Source organism: Apostichopus japonicus, chromosome 3 (assembly GCF_037975245.1).
Source record: "Apostichopus japonicus isolate 1M-3 chromosome 3, ASM3797524v1, whole genome shotgun sequence".
Taxonomy (NCBI): Eukaryota; Metazoa; Echinodermata; class Holothuroidea; order Aspidochirotida; family Stichopodidae; genus Apostichopus; species Apostichopus japonicus.
Window position 1 is genome coordinate 21787059 of NC_092563.1, and position 16216 is coordinate 21803274.

The following is a 16216-nucleotide window of genomic DNA, read 5'->3' on the forward strand; positions in this document are numbered from 1 at the left end:
CCCCATTTAATTATCAAATCAAACTGGGTAAAGATTTTGAGAAATTTACAAAACAGTTGTCTCTCAGCGACAAGCTGTTTCACACACAACTATAAGTTAATGTTGCCTTGCATTGGATATATGCTGAAAGTGAAATTCAGCTCAGAGATTTTCACAAAAGACAACTTATGTCAACTGCCTCAAAATTTTGCTTGGTATAGTTGGTATGGGAAGAATCTATGCTTTCTTCATCATGCTCCTAATGATCCATCACACCGCTCCGATATGTTGATTTTCTGAAGCAAAGGTAAGTCGTGCATAACCTACTTTACTTAAATCCACCACTCCGTAAGAGTAAATTAGTAACACTGGCAGATGTTATCATTTTCTACTTCATGCTTATCCTAACAATCAGCTAAACTCCCACAGGCTGTTTGCTTTTCTGTTGCACATCAGTCCACAGTGTGTAAACTTAACCTATTACACCATTTCTTTCCCGAAAAACCTTCTAGGAATATATACGCTAACAATGGCCAATGCCAGATAATCAGTCGTGACCAACTCATTCTGTTTTTTTGTATCTTTTTTTTTTTTATCATCATCTTTCAGATACCTTGTGGATAGTCGAACGATGAGAAAGAACATTGAATGGACTGTGATCAAGTTTAAGCTATCCTGGCTTATTTGACCGAGGAATAGGGTAACCGGTGGTCGAAAGTCACAATCTGTGCTTGAGGCTTGAGCACCCTTTGATGATAGAATGAAAACAGAGAACCATGATAGATGTGCGACCAGCGAAAAAACAAAAACAAGCCACTCTCTGTAGAATCAGAATCTGAAGCAGTGGAAAAAAAAGAAAGAAAGATAAAAAGAAAACAGAAGAAAAGGTGAAAATAAGATGAAGAGTAGAAGATGAGAGTGAGACGATTTATTTACCTTGCACCTCACCTGGGATATATGGTATCAATCGCTCCCTTGTATCTCCTTCAGGGAAATGCTGTAAAAGCTATAAAAAAAATAACAATAATACAATACTAACAATAAATAACAATAAATAAACAATAATAACAATGCAATGCAAAGAAGACAACCAGTTAGATAAATCAGGGAAGAGAATAGTGTGTTTTGCATTTTTGCAGATAACAGGGAAAAGGGGACTCTTAAGCTGTACAGATTTTCTACTTGTGACATAAATCTGCAAGGCAGGTGGGTTGGGGGGGGGGGGTGGAGGGAGGACGGACAGATAGCGGCAGTTAAATTCAATACTAAGCATGTCTTGACCGCTTTTGGATCTTGAGTCCGACAGTATAAAGCAGGTACGATAAATTGGCTTTGTTTAAGGAGGACAACTTACAAATGCAATGAAAATTCTGTCTTTTATCACCCTCAGGTGAACATTATAACTTAAGTATTATGGATTGGTAAGTGTGGATCTTTAGCAGGGAAGTTGTGAGCAATATAACAGCAGGGATTTATAATAAAAACATCCCAGAATGTAATTGCTTTCATACAGTACAGTGGATGCTTGTTCATGATGATAATTCATATAAGTTTGTTAACATCTATGGCTTGTGAAGGGAGGGGCCGGTTGTTTAACTGAGCAGTTTTTCATGAAGTCCTTACGATCCTCGGAGGTATCGAGTCGTTCATAAAAGTATCGTTTAAGTGTTTTAAGATAAAGCTGTGTGTGAAGAGCAATTCCCTCGGGTGACATCTTCATACGTTCTTCAAGTGACAGCATTTATATTACGAAGAGGGTGTTATACGGTATACTAAATCCAGGAGGGGCACTTTGATTACTTTAAAGAGTTCTGGAGCATGTAATTGTTTGAACAGGGAACTCACGAATGATAATAAATATCTCATTTCAAACAAGGTCACCAAGTTCTAAGCTAAAACAAAGTAAAAAACAGGATACCCATGAACCAACTTCATATGTTCTTCCTTTCAAATGATAAATCTAGAGTCTTTCATAACCATGTTTAGGATATGGGGCTATTGTTAACTATAAAGCAAGTTTAGAATGTAAAATTTAGACGGAGCATACTGTCCAACTCTTAAGTAACTCACGGCTGACAACTCTGAAGTGTTTCACCTCTTAAAGATGCCATTAATCAATTGCAAACATTGACTCAACAATTCAATATATAATCCACATCAACCTAACCAGATGCACAGCTGCTAAATTCAGGCAGACTTGATTATAATCAAGGCTAATTGATCTCAACTTTAACAAGGTTTTTTTCCTTCTTTTTTTTAAAAGATATTTTACAGGGTGGGTGCTGTACAATTATTCTTGGAAGTCCATTACCAACACGCATAAAACCGATACCTACAGTATCCTGACGGCTTTAATCGTCTCTTTAGGCTTTTTACAGGTCCCCTACAATCGCATTGTAATAATTAAGTACATTACTTTCCCCACAGATTCCACTTTCTTTGCAATGGATTAATAGCAAATTATAATGATGCATATTAACACATAAACAAAGGCTTGTTTACTACACATAGCATCAGATTTCAAGATAATGATAGCTCTAATAGGCCTTTACTTGACCATGGTTAATGGGTCTCTATCTTTTTGCGCATAATTACTAAAATAATGTACAGCAGACAATCCCTACAAATACTCATCCGTGGTACAACTTGTGCTGTAAAATGGCTAAACACGGGAAAAGTCTGTAAGTACAGTAGGGTACTTGCAATTCATTTACTAGAATGATTTATTTCTGAATAACTGAACTATGTCAAGCTTCGATAAAGAGCTCTGTAAACGAAATGGACTTTTTGGTGCTCAACATGATAATCATCAAGTTGCATTGTTATGTGTACATACTGTGATCTAGGTATACATGAATATTCAATAGCTATAATATGTATTCATGTATACATTTTATAGTAACATTATGCTAATGAGCAAATGAACTGTTGGTCTAATTGTAAACAGAGACGGGACATCGTTTTGGTTTAAGTCTCAATGTTTAAGTTACTTCGTCTATGTGAAAGGGTCAATATCTTAGAGAACATGTGTTCATTATTATGTGATTTTTGTTCCATAACCAATTTTATGACACTTTAGAATTTAGGTATGGGTTTGTTTTTGTTTATAATGAAACAGACTTCATTAGGCTCTAAAATGGTTGTCTATTTTTTATTCCAAAGTTAAGAGTATGCTGTGACCTAACCACACACACACACACTCAAATACTGCACATGGTTAGTTAGTTCTATAAATAGTCCAATTTACATAATCCAAGAGATGAAAGATTATTTCAAGGCATAATTTTATGATTTTGAGTTAACTTCAAACAGCATACTTCTATAAAGTATCTTATTGACTTTCTTTCTGCCATTGTGGGGGTGAATCGAACACTTTCAGCCAGTTGGGATAATTTTCTAGATGATACTAATTATCGCTGTTTACTGTCCTCTCAAATTACCTCAAATCATACTTCAAAAGCACTCTTAAAAGCAGAAGAACGATATCCATACTGCTCATACCGTCAGAACAAGTGCTCAGGAGCAATTACACCAGCAGTAGTTTAAAAACTATTTCTCCCCACTGAGTGAAATTTCACAGTCTGTTTTCCTTTCCTTTATTCAAGTCCATAACATTGGGATCTTTCCAAGGTAAAAGAACATTCAATAAAGGAAACCATTTATTAGGTTGTACATACTGTCGAGTTTTGAACTCCTACAAGTTAAAAGTCGTGAGAACATTTATAATTGAAACTGCGGCAGACATTCAGTAGCTACAGGCCTATAATTTCGCCGCTTATATGATCAAAAGAACCTTCAAAGTGGCACTCTTTATATATTAATAAGAAAATCATCAATAATATCAATCAACTGTGTATAAAACTAGTTTCTTCGACAATATATCTTTGTCTTCATAAAATTGGATCATTTATGATACTAAGTTCTAGAATGTTGCACATTTATGATGTCCTGTAACTTTACTATGTGAAACCAAATGAAGGTAAAACCACATGCTAAACAAGAGTTTTGCTTTAGTTAGTCTCAAATTGGGGATAGTAATTGCCAAGAATAATTTTGGGTTGACATAAATAGTAACTTGAGGAGACTAAGTTAATGGGATATGAATTATCTCTTCTCTCTCCAATATTTTAATAATTTTTTTTGTATTGATAATAAATACTCAAAGGTTTTGAAAGCCCAAAACTGATTGTACATCTTTTCTTACTGAAAATGTACAGCAGATTTATTTTGCAACAAAACAAAGAAATTGAAATCGCATTCAGCTGAAGGGACCAAATCTTGACCCTTTTACAACTATTAAGTTTGTAAGGTACACGGTTTAGAAGGAAGAGGTCAGTGAACCGATGAGGGTCATCTGGGGCACAGAAGGCAATCATCTTGTTTGATATTCAAACCTTTGATAATGCAAATGACGCCAATTTACTAAACTTCTTAATTGTCGATCTTTGGATTTGAACAGTTTTACAAGCATCTTTTGAGTTATTGCAGCAACAGAGCAATATTTAATATCGTATCAGCTATTTTTTCCTCAACAGATCAATTGCTAAATGACAAAACGCAATCCATTTTCATGTCAAATTCAACAGATGGAAGTTCACACCGGGTGAAACTAAGATTGTATACACCAGACTTGCAGTGACTATACATGTGCTCATACTTTTAATCCATGCGTCACTGTAGTTACCTGGATCTCGTAACCCAGTGCGATTTGGAATTTTTAGACTAGATACTAGTGCAGGGGTCACAAAAGGACTCATACTTACGTTTACCTCGTATTGGTACTCATAACGTGAAGAATTCTAATCAAACCTGTAAACATGCTGTTGTACTCGTACAAACAACACTAAAAATGTGAGATGGCTGATTTAATTCTGAATGGGACTTGCACCAAAAGTCTTGATTCATTCTTATTTTGACAGTTTGATCATACTGACCAACAGTATTATGAAGGAGAGCACATCCAAAGTCAAGACCAAACAATCAACGATTCCATCAACCGAGTAAATTATTCATCACTCCCCATCTTCTTCTTGTTTTTCCCTGCCTATCCGATCAAAGGAGCATGAGCAAAATGTTTCCTAATGAGGAGGTGAAATGAGGAAGAATGCCCAGCAATCTGCCAGCCTTTCAAATCAGCCTGCGGCCTCAAGATGTCAATAAGCTCTGATGGCCTGAAATCACTAGCGTACGTGTGCTGCAAACCTGCATGATTTCTTGAATCAACAATGTGCCAAACAAAATCTAGTCGAGCTTTAAATTGGTCTCCTCCAGTTGATTTTTTTATCATTATTTTCAAGCTAAATTGTATACAAGTTTGGAATTTGATTTTAACAATCTAGTTCATTAGTTTCATTTCACATTATGCTTTTCTTTGGGGGGATTTGAAAATTATGACATTTTCCCAAAATGGTGTTTTTTTATACGTGACTAATACTAACAAAATGGGTTAATTTGGAAACAAAGAAAAAGAGAGAAAAGGGGCTATTTCTACAAAATTGTTTGAATTGATTGATCCATTGGGTATTTGAATACTTTGGTGAACAATATTTTAGTAATAGTTTCCTTCTCTGCTACAATCAGACCAAGAAAACAAAGGGGGACTGATGATATATTTTACCAGGTTTTAATAAGTACTACATTTTTTGGGCAATATATTCATTCATTTGTACTTCAGAATGAGTATCTTTTGGTGATGGGAACAGATACCCGGGAGCCCGGGGGACCAACCAAAAAAAGGTCCCGGTCCAAGCCGTCTCTATCTGGTCCAGAAATTCTTAAAAATCACTAATATCATTCTCCATTTTGCAGTTACATTTCTATTCAAATTAATGAAAGGGAGGGAAATATTCATGAGCATTCTTCCTTAATTTCATCATTTTGTAAAATTCCCTTCTACTTTGATGTGTTTAAGTGTAAAATATGCTGAAGATTTGTTGCTATTCCCGCTCAGGAAATCTGATCAACTGCGTTCGTTCACTAAATTACATGTGTACACTGTACTGTATAGCCTATTGCAATCTCTCCGCATTGCGTACTTGCACGCTATCAATGCAATGCAATTCAAGACTTGACTTTTGTACTCTTGGGCAGCTAATAATTTTATCACCTCCAGTGTCGATTTTAATGGAACGGTCCCACAAAAAAGATGAACAGAACTTTTCCATACTTGAAAGAATCAAGCACCACCTGACTGGTCCGTAATGACACACAGGATGGTGATAAAATTAATGCCAAATAATGTGAAGCATAAACATGAATGACTTAATCACACACTCTGGCACATACACAGTGAGGCACATACACCCACACCAACACAGAAGATACTAAAAACTATCAAAACTAAGCACATGTGAATGATTTTTCTTGAAGACATACCTTTCCTTGGAATTCAAACAGTTGGGCATGTGTCTTGCAAACAGTGGTAATGCAACCATCTAACCAATGAACCTGTGTGTTGAGGAAAAGAATTTCAACATGCCAATGGTTAACAAAACAATAGTAATTTGCACATATACTGCATGTACATGTTGTACAGTGCTACTGTACCTCCACATGACAGGTTGTACAGCATCCATAGCGTGTGCGTTTCACACAAAATTGAAACTGCCGTCAAAGAAATATTGAGCTAGTTGGAAAACATGGCTTTAAAAACTTCATGTATTTAGTGTCCAAGACACCTTAATTGCCATTTTTATTTTTCCTGATTAAAATTTATTTTTCACATTTAAAATTTTTTTTTTTACCACCATCTACTTGGTTTCCCTTAAGTTTTTTTTTTTATTTTAACAGTGAAAAAAGGAAGAAAAGTCTTGGCAATCGCAATATATTGAAAACTAAATACTGTTGATAAACTTTTTATCCATATAATAAGTATTTTCTGTTTAAAATCATTGTTCTGCGCTTAAAAGTATACATAATCCAACATGAGAGTTTATATACTCTTCTTGTTGGCTGGAAAAGTTGCAACTATATATAATCTATTCTGATTTGCAAATAAATTTCATTTTTAGGAGCGTAATACAAGAGTGCATAAGACCTGGAAGGTTGTTTTGGCCACTAACCATATTTCTTTGATAATCACTGTCATATACTTTATAATTGAATTGCAGTGGCACCAACAACCGCTTATGTCCCTTTAAGCAATGGACAAGGCTATCAGTCTTATCCCTGTTCTCCCCCTCCCCCCCCCCCCCCCGAAAAACAACGTGGCAAAAACTAGAAACAGACTTGATTTCAAAGATAAATTAAGAATATACGACTCAATCCTAAGTGGCCGAAAATGTGAAGTAACTATACCATGTAAGTGATACTTTGTTAAAATATAGCAGATGCTTCCAGTGATATATATGTATGCGCCTACAGTGGAATTACAACCTTCCTTACCAGTTTCGAACCTCTGGACATATAATCAGCGTCCAAAGCCTAGTGGTTAAGGTGTCCGAATATAAAGCGGGAGGCCCGTGTTCGAATCCGGGTGGAGGCTGGAAGTTTTTTCACTGTTCTGGATTTTACAACTCGTTACGATTTCAATTATACATATACGATATATATATATATATATATATATATATATATATATATATATATATATGTGTGTACATTTATATATATACATTTTGTTCATATATACATCAGTACTTACTTTGAATACGCATTCATATCTTTTATCAGATTGTCTTATCTGTAATGAATCCATCTCTATTCGTCCAATGAGAACTGCAAAAGTAAAGGAAAACAGTGTGTGAACAAGACAAGGAACGCTCAGTAGAACAAACAACACCATCAGAAGGAACAGTTTACACAAATTTATGGAGGAATCTGAGAAAGACTGAAAGACACATTTAAGCAGTGCTCTCAGTTAGGACTGTTTGTCATCGACCCTCATCAACACACTGTGAGGAAAGCTAATTTTAGGTAACGCTGGTTATAGCTAGATAAAACAAAAGTTCTGTTAAATTTGTTGATGATGAATTGACAAGGGAAACGATCCATCTGTGCATACATAATCTGTGATCCTTCAAAGATCGATCACTGCCCCATGCCGCTGTCCGCTGTTTTATCCACCGAAGGGAGAAACATTTGATCAAGCGCATCCGTTTTCAAGCAGTGTATATATGCTGTGCTGTACTTTGTGCAACATCCCTGCACGTTATGCTGCTTCAGCGCAACAAGATGTGACCTTTGTATGGACTATAGGCAAACTGTAAACACGGCTATTTTATAAAAGTAAATCCCCTTGTGTAATCATAATAAACGGTCAGTGATGTACAGTACTTTCTACCCATTCTCTCAGGAATCTAGGAAATAACCACGGTTGACCACCTGCAGCGATAATGCTAGAGCAAGGAGCTGAGAAGACAGGTTGGATTAGGATCATACATTGCTATATTTACAGTACACTAATGCTTAAATGGTAATGGATTTCATCATTTGCCAGCGGATATCAAAATGCGATCGGCCATATTGCTGCCAGTGAAAATTATTGTATGAATTCAAGGAAACTGCAAGTGGAAATTTGATTTTAACCAGCAGGTTTTTTTTTTATGCATTTGCACTATTTTCGCATTATGGCTAAAACTGAAATTCTTGGCCCGAAAACTCTGCAACTCTACACACTAAGCTATAATTAACAGTACCATCATCCAACATCTGCTGAACAGTATGATGTAGAATAGCAGATGTTAAATATTAGATTATCATGTTCAACCATACATCTTTAAAACTTCCTTCAAATGATCCACACATCATCATCAAAAGACAAACATCCAAAACTCTCAAACATGTTTAATAATTCTGTGGCTGGTTTTATTGCATTTTCACAATACAGGTCTGTGAAGTACTATGACTAAAAACGTTGTACAGTACCACTTCTACTGTAAACGATAAGGGTACTGTACGTATCTCAGATCCACCCTGTCGTCGGGGGGGGGGGGGAGAAACATACAGTGGGTTTGATTCATATCCTCCAGACACAACATTCAGTCGTCACCAATGTGTGTGACGTCGAGAAAGTACATGAATGTTCCTTACATAAATACGTCAAACCCACAAGTACCATACTGAATCAGGTCTGGTACGTAGCAGCGCTGTCTTCTGCCTGACTGCGACGGCATGTTGGAATTAAATGATTACTGGTAGGATGAAGTTTGTGTGGCACTTGGCAGAGCGTCAGCTTTTGTAGTTTTTTTACACTCCGGGCAAGACTGAACGGTAATTTACAAAATTCCATTGGTATTGTCAGTCTTGATTATAAATTACGACATTTAATGTCTTCCCTTCCGTAGCATTACAATTACCTGTCATAATATCAAATTTAATGTAAATATTGTGAACAAGTTAAAAGTTGACTATATTGTCCCAACATTGATCATAATTTATAATTGCTGACAGAAGAAAGTACATTCCACACAGTGCAAAGCTTAAATAGACCAGGCAGTAACCTTTTACACGGTCTAGCTAAATTAACAAAACATGAAGCTTGCACTATATAATCCTACATAGCACAAAAAATATGCAACTTAAGCATTAATTACTTTAGTACATTTTGAAGCCATGATTTTGTTTATTTAAGCAGTGAGTAGAGAAACGCATTATATAGCTAATATGATTTGTGTTAGTATCAAACAGGCAGTAAACAAAATTCCAACTTAATTGATAAATAAATAACATTCTGAAAGAATAACATCAATCCAAACTTCTTGCTTTCTTTTCTGTTTCAGCAAGATTTGAACATGCTTGCTCAAATCGATAAATCCATATCCTATCACAATCACTGTACTCTGGTTATCATGTTAGGCTTGATGAATCTAAATACTGTGTTCACTTTTGTCCAGCACATTAATATTACTTCACGATAGTACAAGAGATTAACCTACATCATCCTATCACAGCAGACATATATCTACAGTAGATCTTTCAATAAAAATGTCATTTTGAAGGACCTGCTGTAAAGAGCTTTGACTACAGTACTTCACTCTTTACCACAACAGCTGTTCTTATACTGTAGAAGCCTTTCCAAGTGTCAAATAAACTCACCTGGCTTGTCATTTTAGCCTACAGCACCAGTATTAGGGGCTCTTTGCCAAAAGGTGACATCTGCCTTCCCCTGTAATGTTTTGTCGTTGTCAAACGACAAATGGTATGAGGAGAATGGGGCAAGCTGAGGTGTGGTGTGACTGGTGTCTGGTCTGGCAACTCAAAACACTTTGGAGTTGGATCCCCCCCCCCCTTGCCCTAAGAGTTACAGTATGACTCCACTCAGAGGGGGGACTGCATCATCATTCAATAGTCGATGCAGTGGCATCCGAGAAATTGTAAAAGCATACACTCATATCGAGGAGGAGCTTCATGACTAAAGGCATGGTGCAGTACAGTAGGCCTACAGTAACAGTCAACTGATTTCAACACTACAATGTACAGTTCTTAGCTCAGTTTAAAATTTAATGCACCATCCCTTTCTCTCCCTGCTATATTGTGTTCATAATAAAATTTTCACAAATATATTATTTTAATTTGAATAATCTAATAAATTTGAATTATGGATGATGTTAACAAATTAACTTGAGTTTCAAACAAAAGCAACCTGCAACCTGTTATGGCAGGACTACATGTACCAATGTGTTTAAGACAACTAACGGGAGACCAACATAAACTGAACATGTGGAAATCCCCTGCTATATATACTGTAAGACCTACAGATCTGTAACATCTCAAACTCATATAACTAGTACTGTATTTAAATAACAACTTGGACCATGGTCGATACTTCAAACTTTGGCAACTTAAAGTCCATGGTTTTAGTAACACAAGAGCCTTAGCAGCTCAATTGACTGATAAGATATAAAGGATCAATTTCACATGTCACAATCATTTGTCGTTTTGACATGAAACTCATTTAACTGCCAACTGTACTGTACTGTGTGATGGTACAGTAGTACAGTACATTAATTTACAAGTTAACATGTAAAACTTGAAGCAAACAGCTTCTTTGTCATATGAACAAGACCTGTAGAGATATCATTAACTCCAGATTACACTGGGTAAATTTCTGCTACATGAAATGGGCCGTACTTCAAAACAATTTGCCAAATTTTGAAGAGTTTTGAAAGAAGTAAACCTGCAACACTTGAAAAGATTGCTATGTGAAGTGCAGATGCTTTGCCAAAACTGTTCAATTTTGAATTTTGGACGGTTGTCCTAAGGACGTCTGTAGTAGAGAGTGACGGGGGAAATTTATACATTACTTCGCACTGAATATGTTGAGTAGAAAACCTTGGAGAAAACTGTTTGAGTCATGTCCCCAAAAGATGAGAAGTTCCTACTTCTCCCACAAGCAGGAGTTGTGACTAGGCCTTAGACTTGAGTTAATATACCTTCCTCAGAGAAGGTGGTGTACTATTAATGAGAATTAATTTTAGAAAGTTATTTTAAAATTCTAACCTAAACTAAGGTCATTGTTTATCTAATTATGAACATTCTTTGGTATGCTTGATTTTTGGCAATTGGCAGGGTGAGTCTCTTACGTGAACATTAGGTAGTGAAACGTGGTAAAAACAATTCCAATGTTTTTATCAATGTGTAGTTGTGTTCATTTAGCATATGCCCTTTGAGTTAGAGTGAACAACATGAAAAGGTTGAAATCAATATTCTTTGTGGGATTTGATTATTTTAAACTATTATTTCTCTTAAATGGAAAGCCACTAATAAAAATAAAAGAAATGCTGTTTGGTCATTTCCTACGCGCGATGAAATTTGAGAAACGTCAAATTTTGTCATTTTTGCAGTTTAAAATGCCAAACTGGCAACACTGCTTGAATGTCTAACAAACTTAACCTTTTCTTCCGATGTCCCATATGGGATATTTATATAAATTTAGCTGGTGTACTATTATGCATTTAACATTAGGCATTATAAGTTTGTAACATCATATCTCATACTGTATATGTACCAGCACAAAACTAAGATATTGTTTTATACACTAGGCACACCCGCATACAGCACAGCAACCATCGGTTGTGAACGAAAGTACAGATAGCAGGCGAAATTACTACAGGAAGACATACATATGTGTTTATCATGTTAACTATTGACTGCAGTATACTATCCTTCAATCCACAAATAGGAGAAAACATGAAACCCTTTACCTGTAAACTGTTTTAAAAGGTTGATGGACACTTAACATTTACAGCATCCTTCATCCATTTTGGGAAGTTTGAAGATTAATAAATTTATGCAAAGAAATCAGTAAATCCAGTGAGACTTGTTATGTGTTCATGAAGAAAGGAACATGAAGAGGGTAGTGGGGTTGTGTAGAGAGCGAGAGGAGCATGGAGGGATGAGGGAGGAGGGGAGGGGGAAGACAGATAAATGTATGAGATTGCAAGGCTTGGCAAGTGTCAGGGTACAATGTATTCAAGGTGGTCTTCCATGTTCCTTACTCCCCCCCCCCCCCCCCGTCAAATAATAATTGCTTGACAGGTGAGAGTAGACCAGACATAAACATACACTTCCTTGAGTAACCACACATGTGAGAGGATGCAAAATAGCTTTAGACAGAAAAAAAACAGGGTTCTTTAGCTACTGTATGTGAAAACCTTTCTTTAACAATTTCTCACAGAGCAATGATCCAGTCTCTAACACTAAATTATGAAATCCTACTGGGATTACAGCTGGATGGTAACAACCCTTGGACGCTATGTGGCATTCTAAATTGCTAAAGTCGTTTCCCATAATCTACTTAAGTTAGGGGCCAAAAGAAAGTTCCAACCTATCTATATAGACCTTTAATAAATGTACTAGGATCAAATTTACCTGAAATAACCTGATCATAATTTGTTTAATTATTTGCGAATACAAACAGTTTAAGCCTAGATGTTTGTTCCTGTTTTTCTGATCTGGTAGTTTTATTAATTTCCTTTTGTGTAATTTTATGTGATCATTATTAATATAAACATTTTTCAAATCCAATTCGACTGTGGAGTGAAGTGTTAAACATCAAAATTCTGTGACAATTTTCTTGATGGTGGAAACATCCAGAGCCTCACTTAATTCACTTCGTATGATAGCAAGGCTTCTCACATTACAAAATTTTCCAAGATGTTAAAGTATCCTATACAAATTTTGATGAAACCAGTAGCACACATGAATTTAGGTATTCATTATTCACGAATATATTCAAGTCTACTGCAATGATCCGAACAAGAATCATAGTCTCAAAGGTATTTCGTGAATAACGCCACACCAGATCTGAAGAAGTGGTAGGCAGTTAGTTATGGCCATTGCATCCTGTCACTGCATGGAATAAAGACCAGGTTTACATTTTACAATTTAGTGCTTTAAACATGTACTAACTTTATTTCATCAAAAAACAAAAATCTGGGAAAAATTATTATTAACATAAAATAGGCCTTCACTAAAGATCTGATGTCATCATCCATTTATCCTTAAAGTGCAACTTTTGAATGTTTCTTGGCTCTTACAATGATGAGGGGGATTTTCCCTGGCAAAAAAAAATTCCTCTGACCAGCATTTCTACTATTCATCATTTAAGTCACAACTGTGGAAGATAAATACTTTTTTTGTTGTTAAATATCCCCCCAAAAAACTTGCAAAGTCAAAAGATAATATTAGCCCTTATTCTGTACAGTATGGAAGAAAAAACATCTAAGGCAATTTACACTAGTATAAAGGAACTAAAAGCATGAAAACTAGAAATAAGGAGCACTGATCAATAATTATCAGCATATTGATTACTGAGGAACTTGGACGAGCATTAAACAAGAAATAGCTGGACGAATGTCAAAGAGATATGGGATGTTTTAAAAGAATCTCTCACAGCTGGATTGCTAAGCAGGAACAATGAGTATTTCAGATATAAGATCTGTACATAACAAAGCAGTAGATCGGACCAACTTTATCTAGAAGCATATACTTACTGTATTAGCAGTTTGCACACAGCATTTCTCTAGCAGAAAGTTTCGTCTTTAGATATAAATCCAAACTTTTAATGAAGAGGGAAGACCTCTTGAGTGAGCAAGCCCTACATATAGAACACTATGTTTATGCTTGCCATAGATTAGATAACCTAGTCCTGAACAATCTCATCCTGAGACTGAAACAGTCGGGCTCTGTAAATTTAATACAAATCTATACTGTTGTGACAGATTTATGGTTGGCATCAAAACAATCAACACTGCAAGAGCAAGGCAGGATTGTTTTTAAGACCTTAACAGAGAGTCTGAGAAGGTGAAAATGCCTGTACCTTTTGATACATTGCAGCACACTATAGCTTTTTATACAAGTACAGCATTGCATAATATGGCACATCAGGGGGATTACATCTTCAACATGTACTATAAAGCAGCTCTATTTACACAGTGCTACTGTAACTTGGTCTGTCATTTCACCAACTGGACCAAGTCATTTTTCACACCAAGAGGGTGAATCTTGAGCAACCTAAGATCCACATCCCCTCCCCTCCCTCACCCCTCCTTCTAGTTTCTTGCACTCAACAGATATATACAGTAAATGAACTAGTCATTAATGGTATTATTTGGATCATTCTCAACATTTGGTAGCCCAGAATCAATTCACACTAGCATTTTATCACAGGCCTGTTTATAGTAGATCTACTAACTGGTGCATTTGAAAACTAGAGGTTTCTTTAATTCCAATGTCTGAAATTAAAGTGGACTATTTATTCCCTAATGAACTTCATTATTAACATTTTTATGGCAGTTTTATGTTGAAAACCATCTTCTTTTAATATCTCCAATGGCTGCTGAATAACCAGAAGATCCATCTCCTACCATGGGGATTAAAACATTGGCATACCCCAATTCAACCTTTGGCATGAGCAGAGGAAGGGGGGGGGGAGAGGAAATGGTTCACAGTCGGGGTGTATTTGCATTCAGCTGGGGTGAACCAAGCCCCTCCTTTCTGCAACCTCACATGAAGTATTTAAAGGTCATAGAATACACCATTTGCCATTTAATTTTTGTTCTCTGTTTCTGGGAAGGCCCTGCCAAACCAACCTCGAAGGAGACGACTTCAATGACACCACTGCAGCGACCCCTCCTTTAACAGAAAAGTACTTCATTAACATCTGACCCTCACATACAGATTCAGGTCATTAACTGAATCAGTTGGGGGGGGTATTTTTTAGTTTCGTATTATTTATTAGTACAATCTCGCAATTAAGGTACTTGTAGACCTAATGTATAGTCTAAATAAGCATCAAAATGTACCTTTGGCATCTACTTTTCTTTTTCTAGGGGAGGACCTCAGACTACCCCTTCATAAGAGTCAGCTTCAATGACCCCATGGTGTTCCCTCTCCCATCTTTATGAAACCCTCCATTCGCCTCTGGCCCTTTCAGTCTCCAACCTAAATCCGTCAGAGTGAAATGTTGAACTAGGCCCTGCCCCCCCCCACCTCCATTCCCACCTTTAAATTCCTGTCCATGCCACTGGATTTAAACCCCATTCCAATACTAATGTTGCCTCTGAGCAACAGCATTATCTCACTCTAATAATGTGTAAACAGCATAAAAGTTGAGAAGTTGATAAATCTGACATGTTTAGCATGTTGAGAAATCAAACATATATAGGCAACCAGTTTCTTCTTCCAAACTAACGTTTCAAATGCCATAGACATCATAATGCAAGACTTCTGTGAAAATATACTGTACCATTCATCTTTCAAAATGTACAATAATTGTTCATTTGGTTTTAGCAGAAAATTTGGTGAGAAAAGTCAAATCAACTTTAGAAGATAGTTCAAAATACTGACTGAACTCATCATACCAGGCAATATATTGCTTAACCAGAAAAAAAAAGTCAAAATATTCAGAAACGTAAACTTACTCAAACGATATCAACTGACTTGAGATGTGGTGAGGAATCAAATAACACCCAACAAAATATTGCAATGTTTCAAGTTATACATTATTTTGAATTGATCTTTCCTGACAATAATTCACAGCACTCTAGTATTGTTGACTAAGAATGTCTGTAAAGTCTATGGATAAGAATAACCTATCCATTAGCAGGGGGGCCTTACTCCTAACATCATCATCATCTTCATCTTGCTGTTTTCATCTTCCAAAGTCAAAACCGGCCATCCATCTCGATCTAGCTTTTAACCTCAAGAGTATGTAATTGGCTTAAACTGTACATGCTGAAGCATCTCAATTACAAATCAGAACAGGTCTATAAAAAACAGACCTCTACATGTAGCA

The 16216-nt window shown here is 36.2% G+C and overlaps 1 protein-coding gene across 2 annotated transcripts in view; it reads right to left on the bottom strand.

Moving 5' to 3' along the window:
- The window catches only part of LOC139965449 (uncharacterized), a 42852-nt gene that overhangs the window by 18128 nt on the left and 8508 nt on the right, over nt 1-16216 (bottom strand). Inside the window, exons 3-5 of one of the 2 annotated variants that reach the window (XM_071967792.1) lie at nt 7622-7695; nt 6355-6426; nt 928-985 (exon numbers count right to left, since the gene is read on the bottom strand). In XM_071967792.1, coding sequence (XP_071823893.1) covers nt 928-985; nt 6355-6426; nt 7622-7695 — 204 coding nt within the window. Of the gene's footprint in view, nt 1-915; nt 986-6354; nt 6427-7621; nt 7696-16216 lie in introns of both variants that reach the window. The other variant, XM_071967791.1, reaches the window with a different exon arrangement.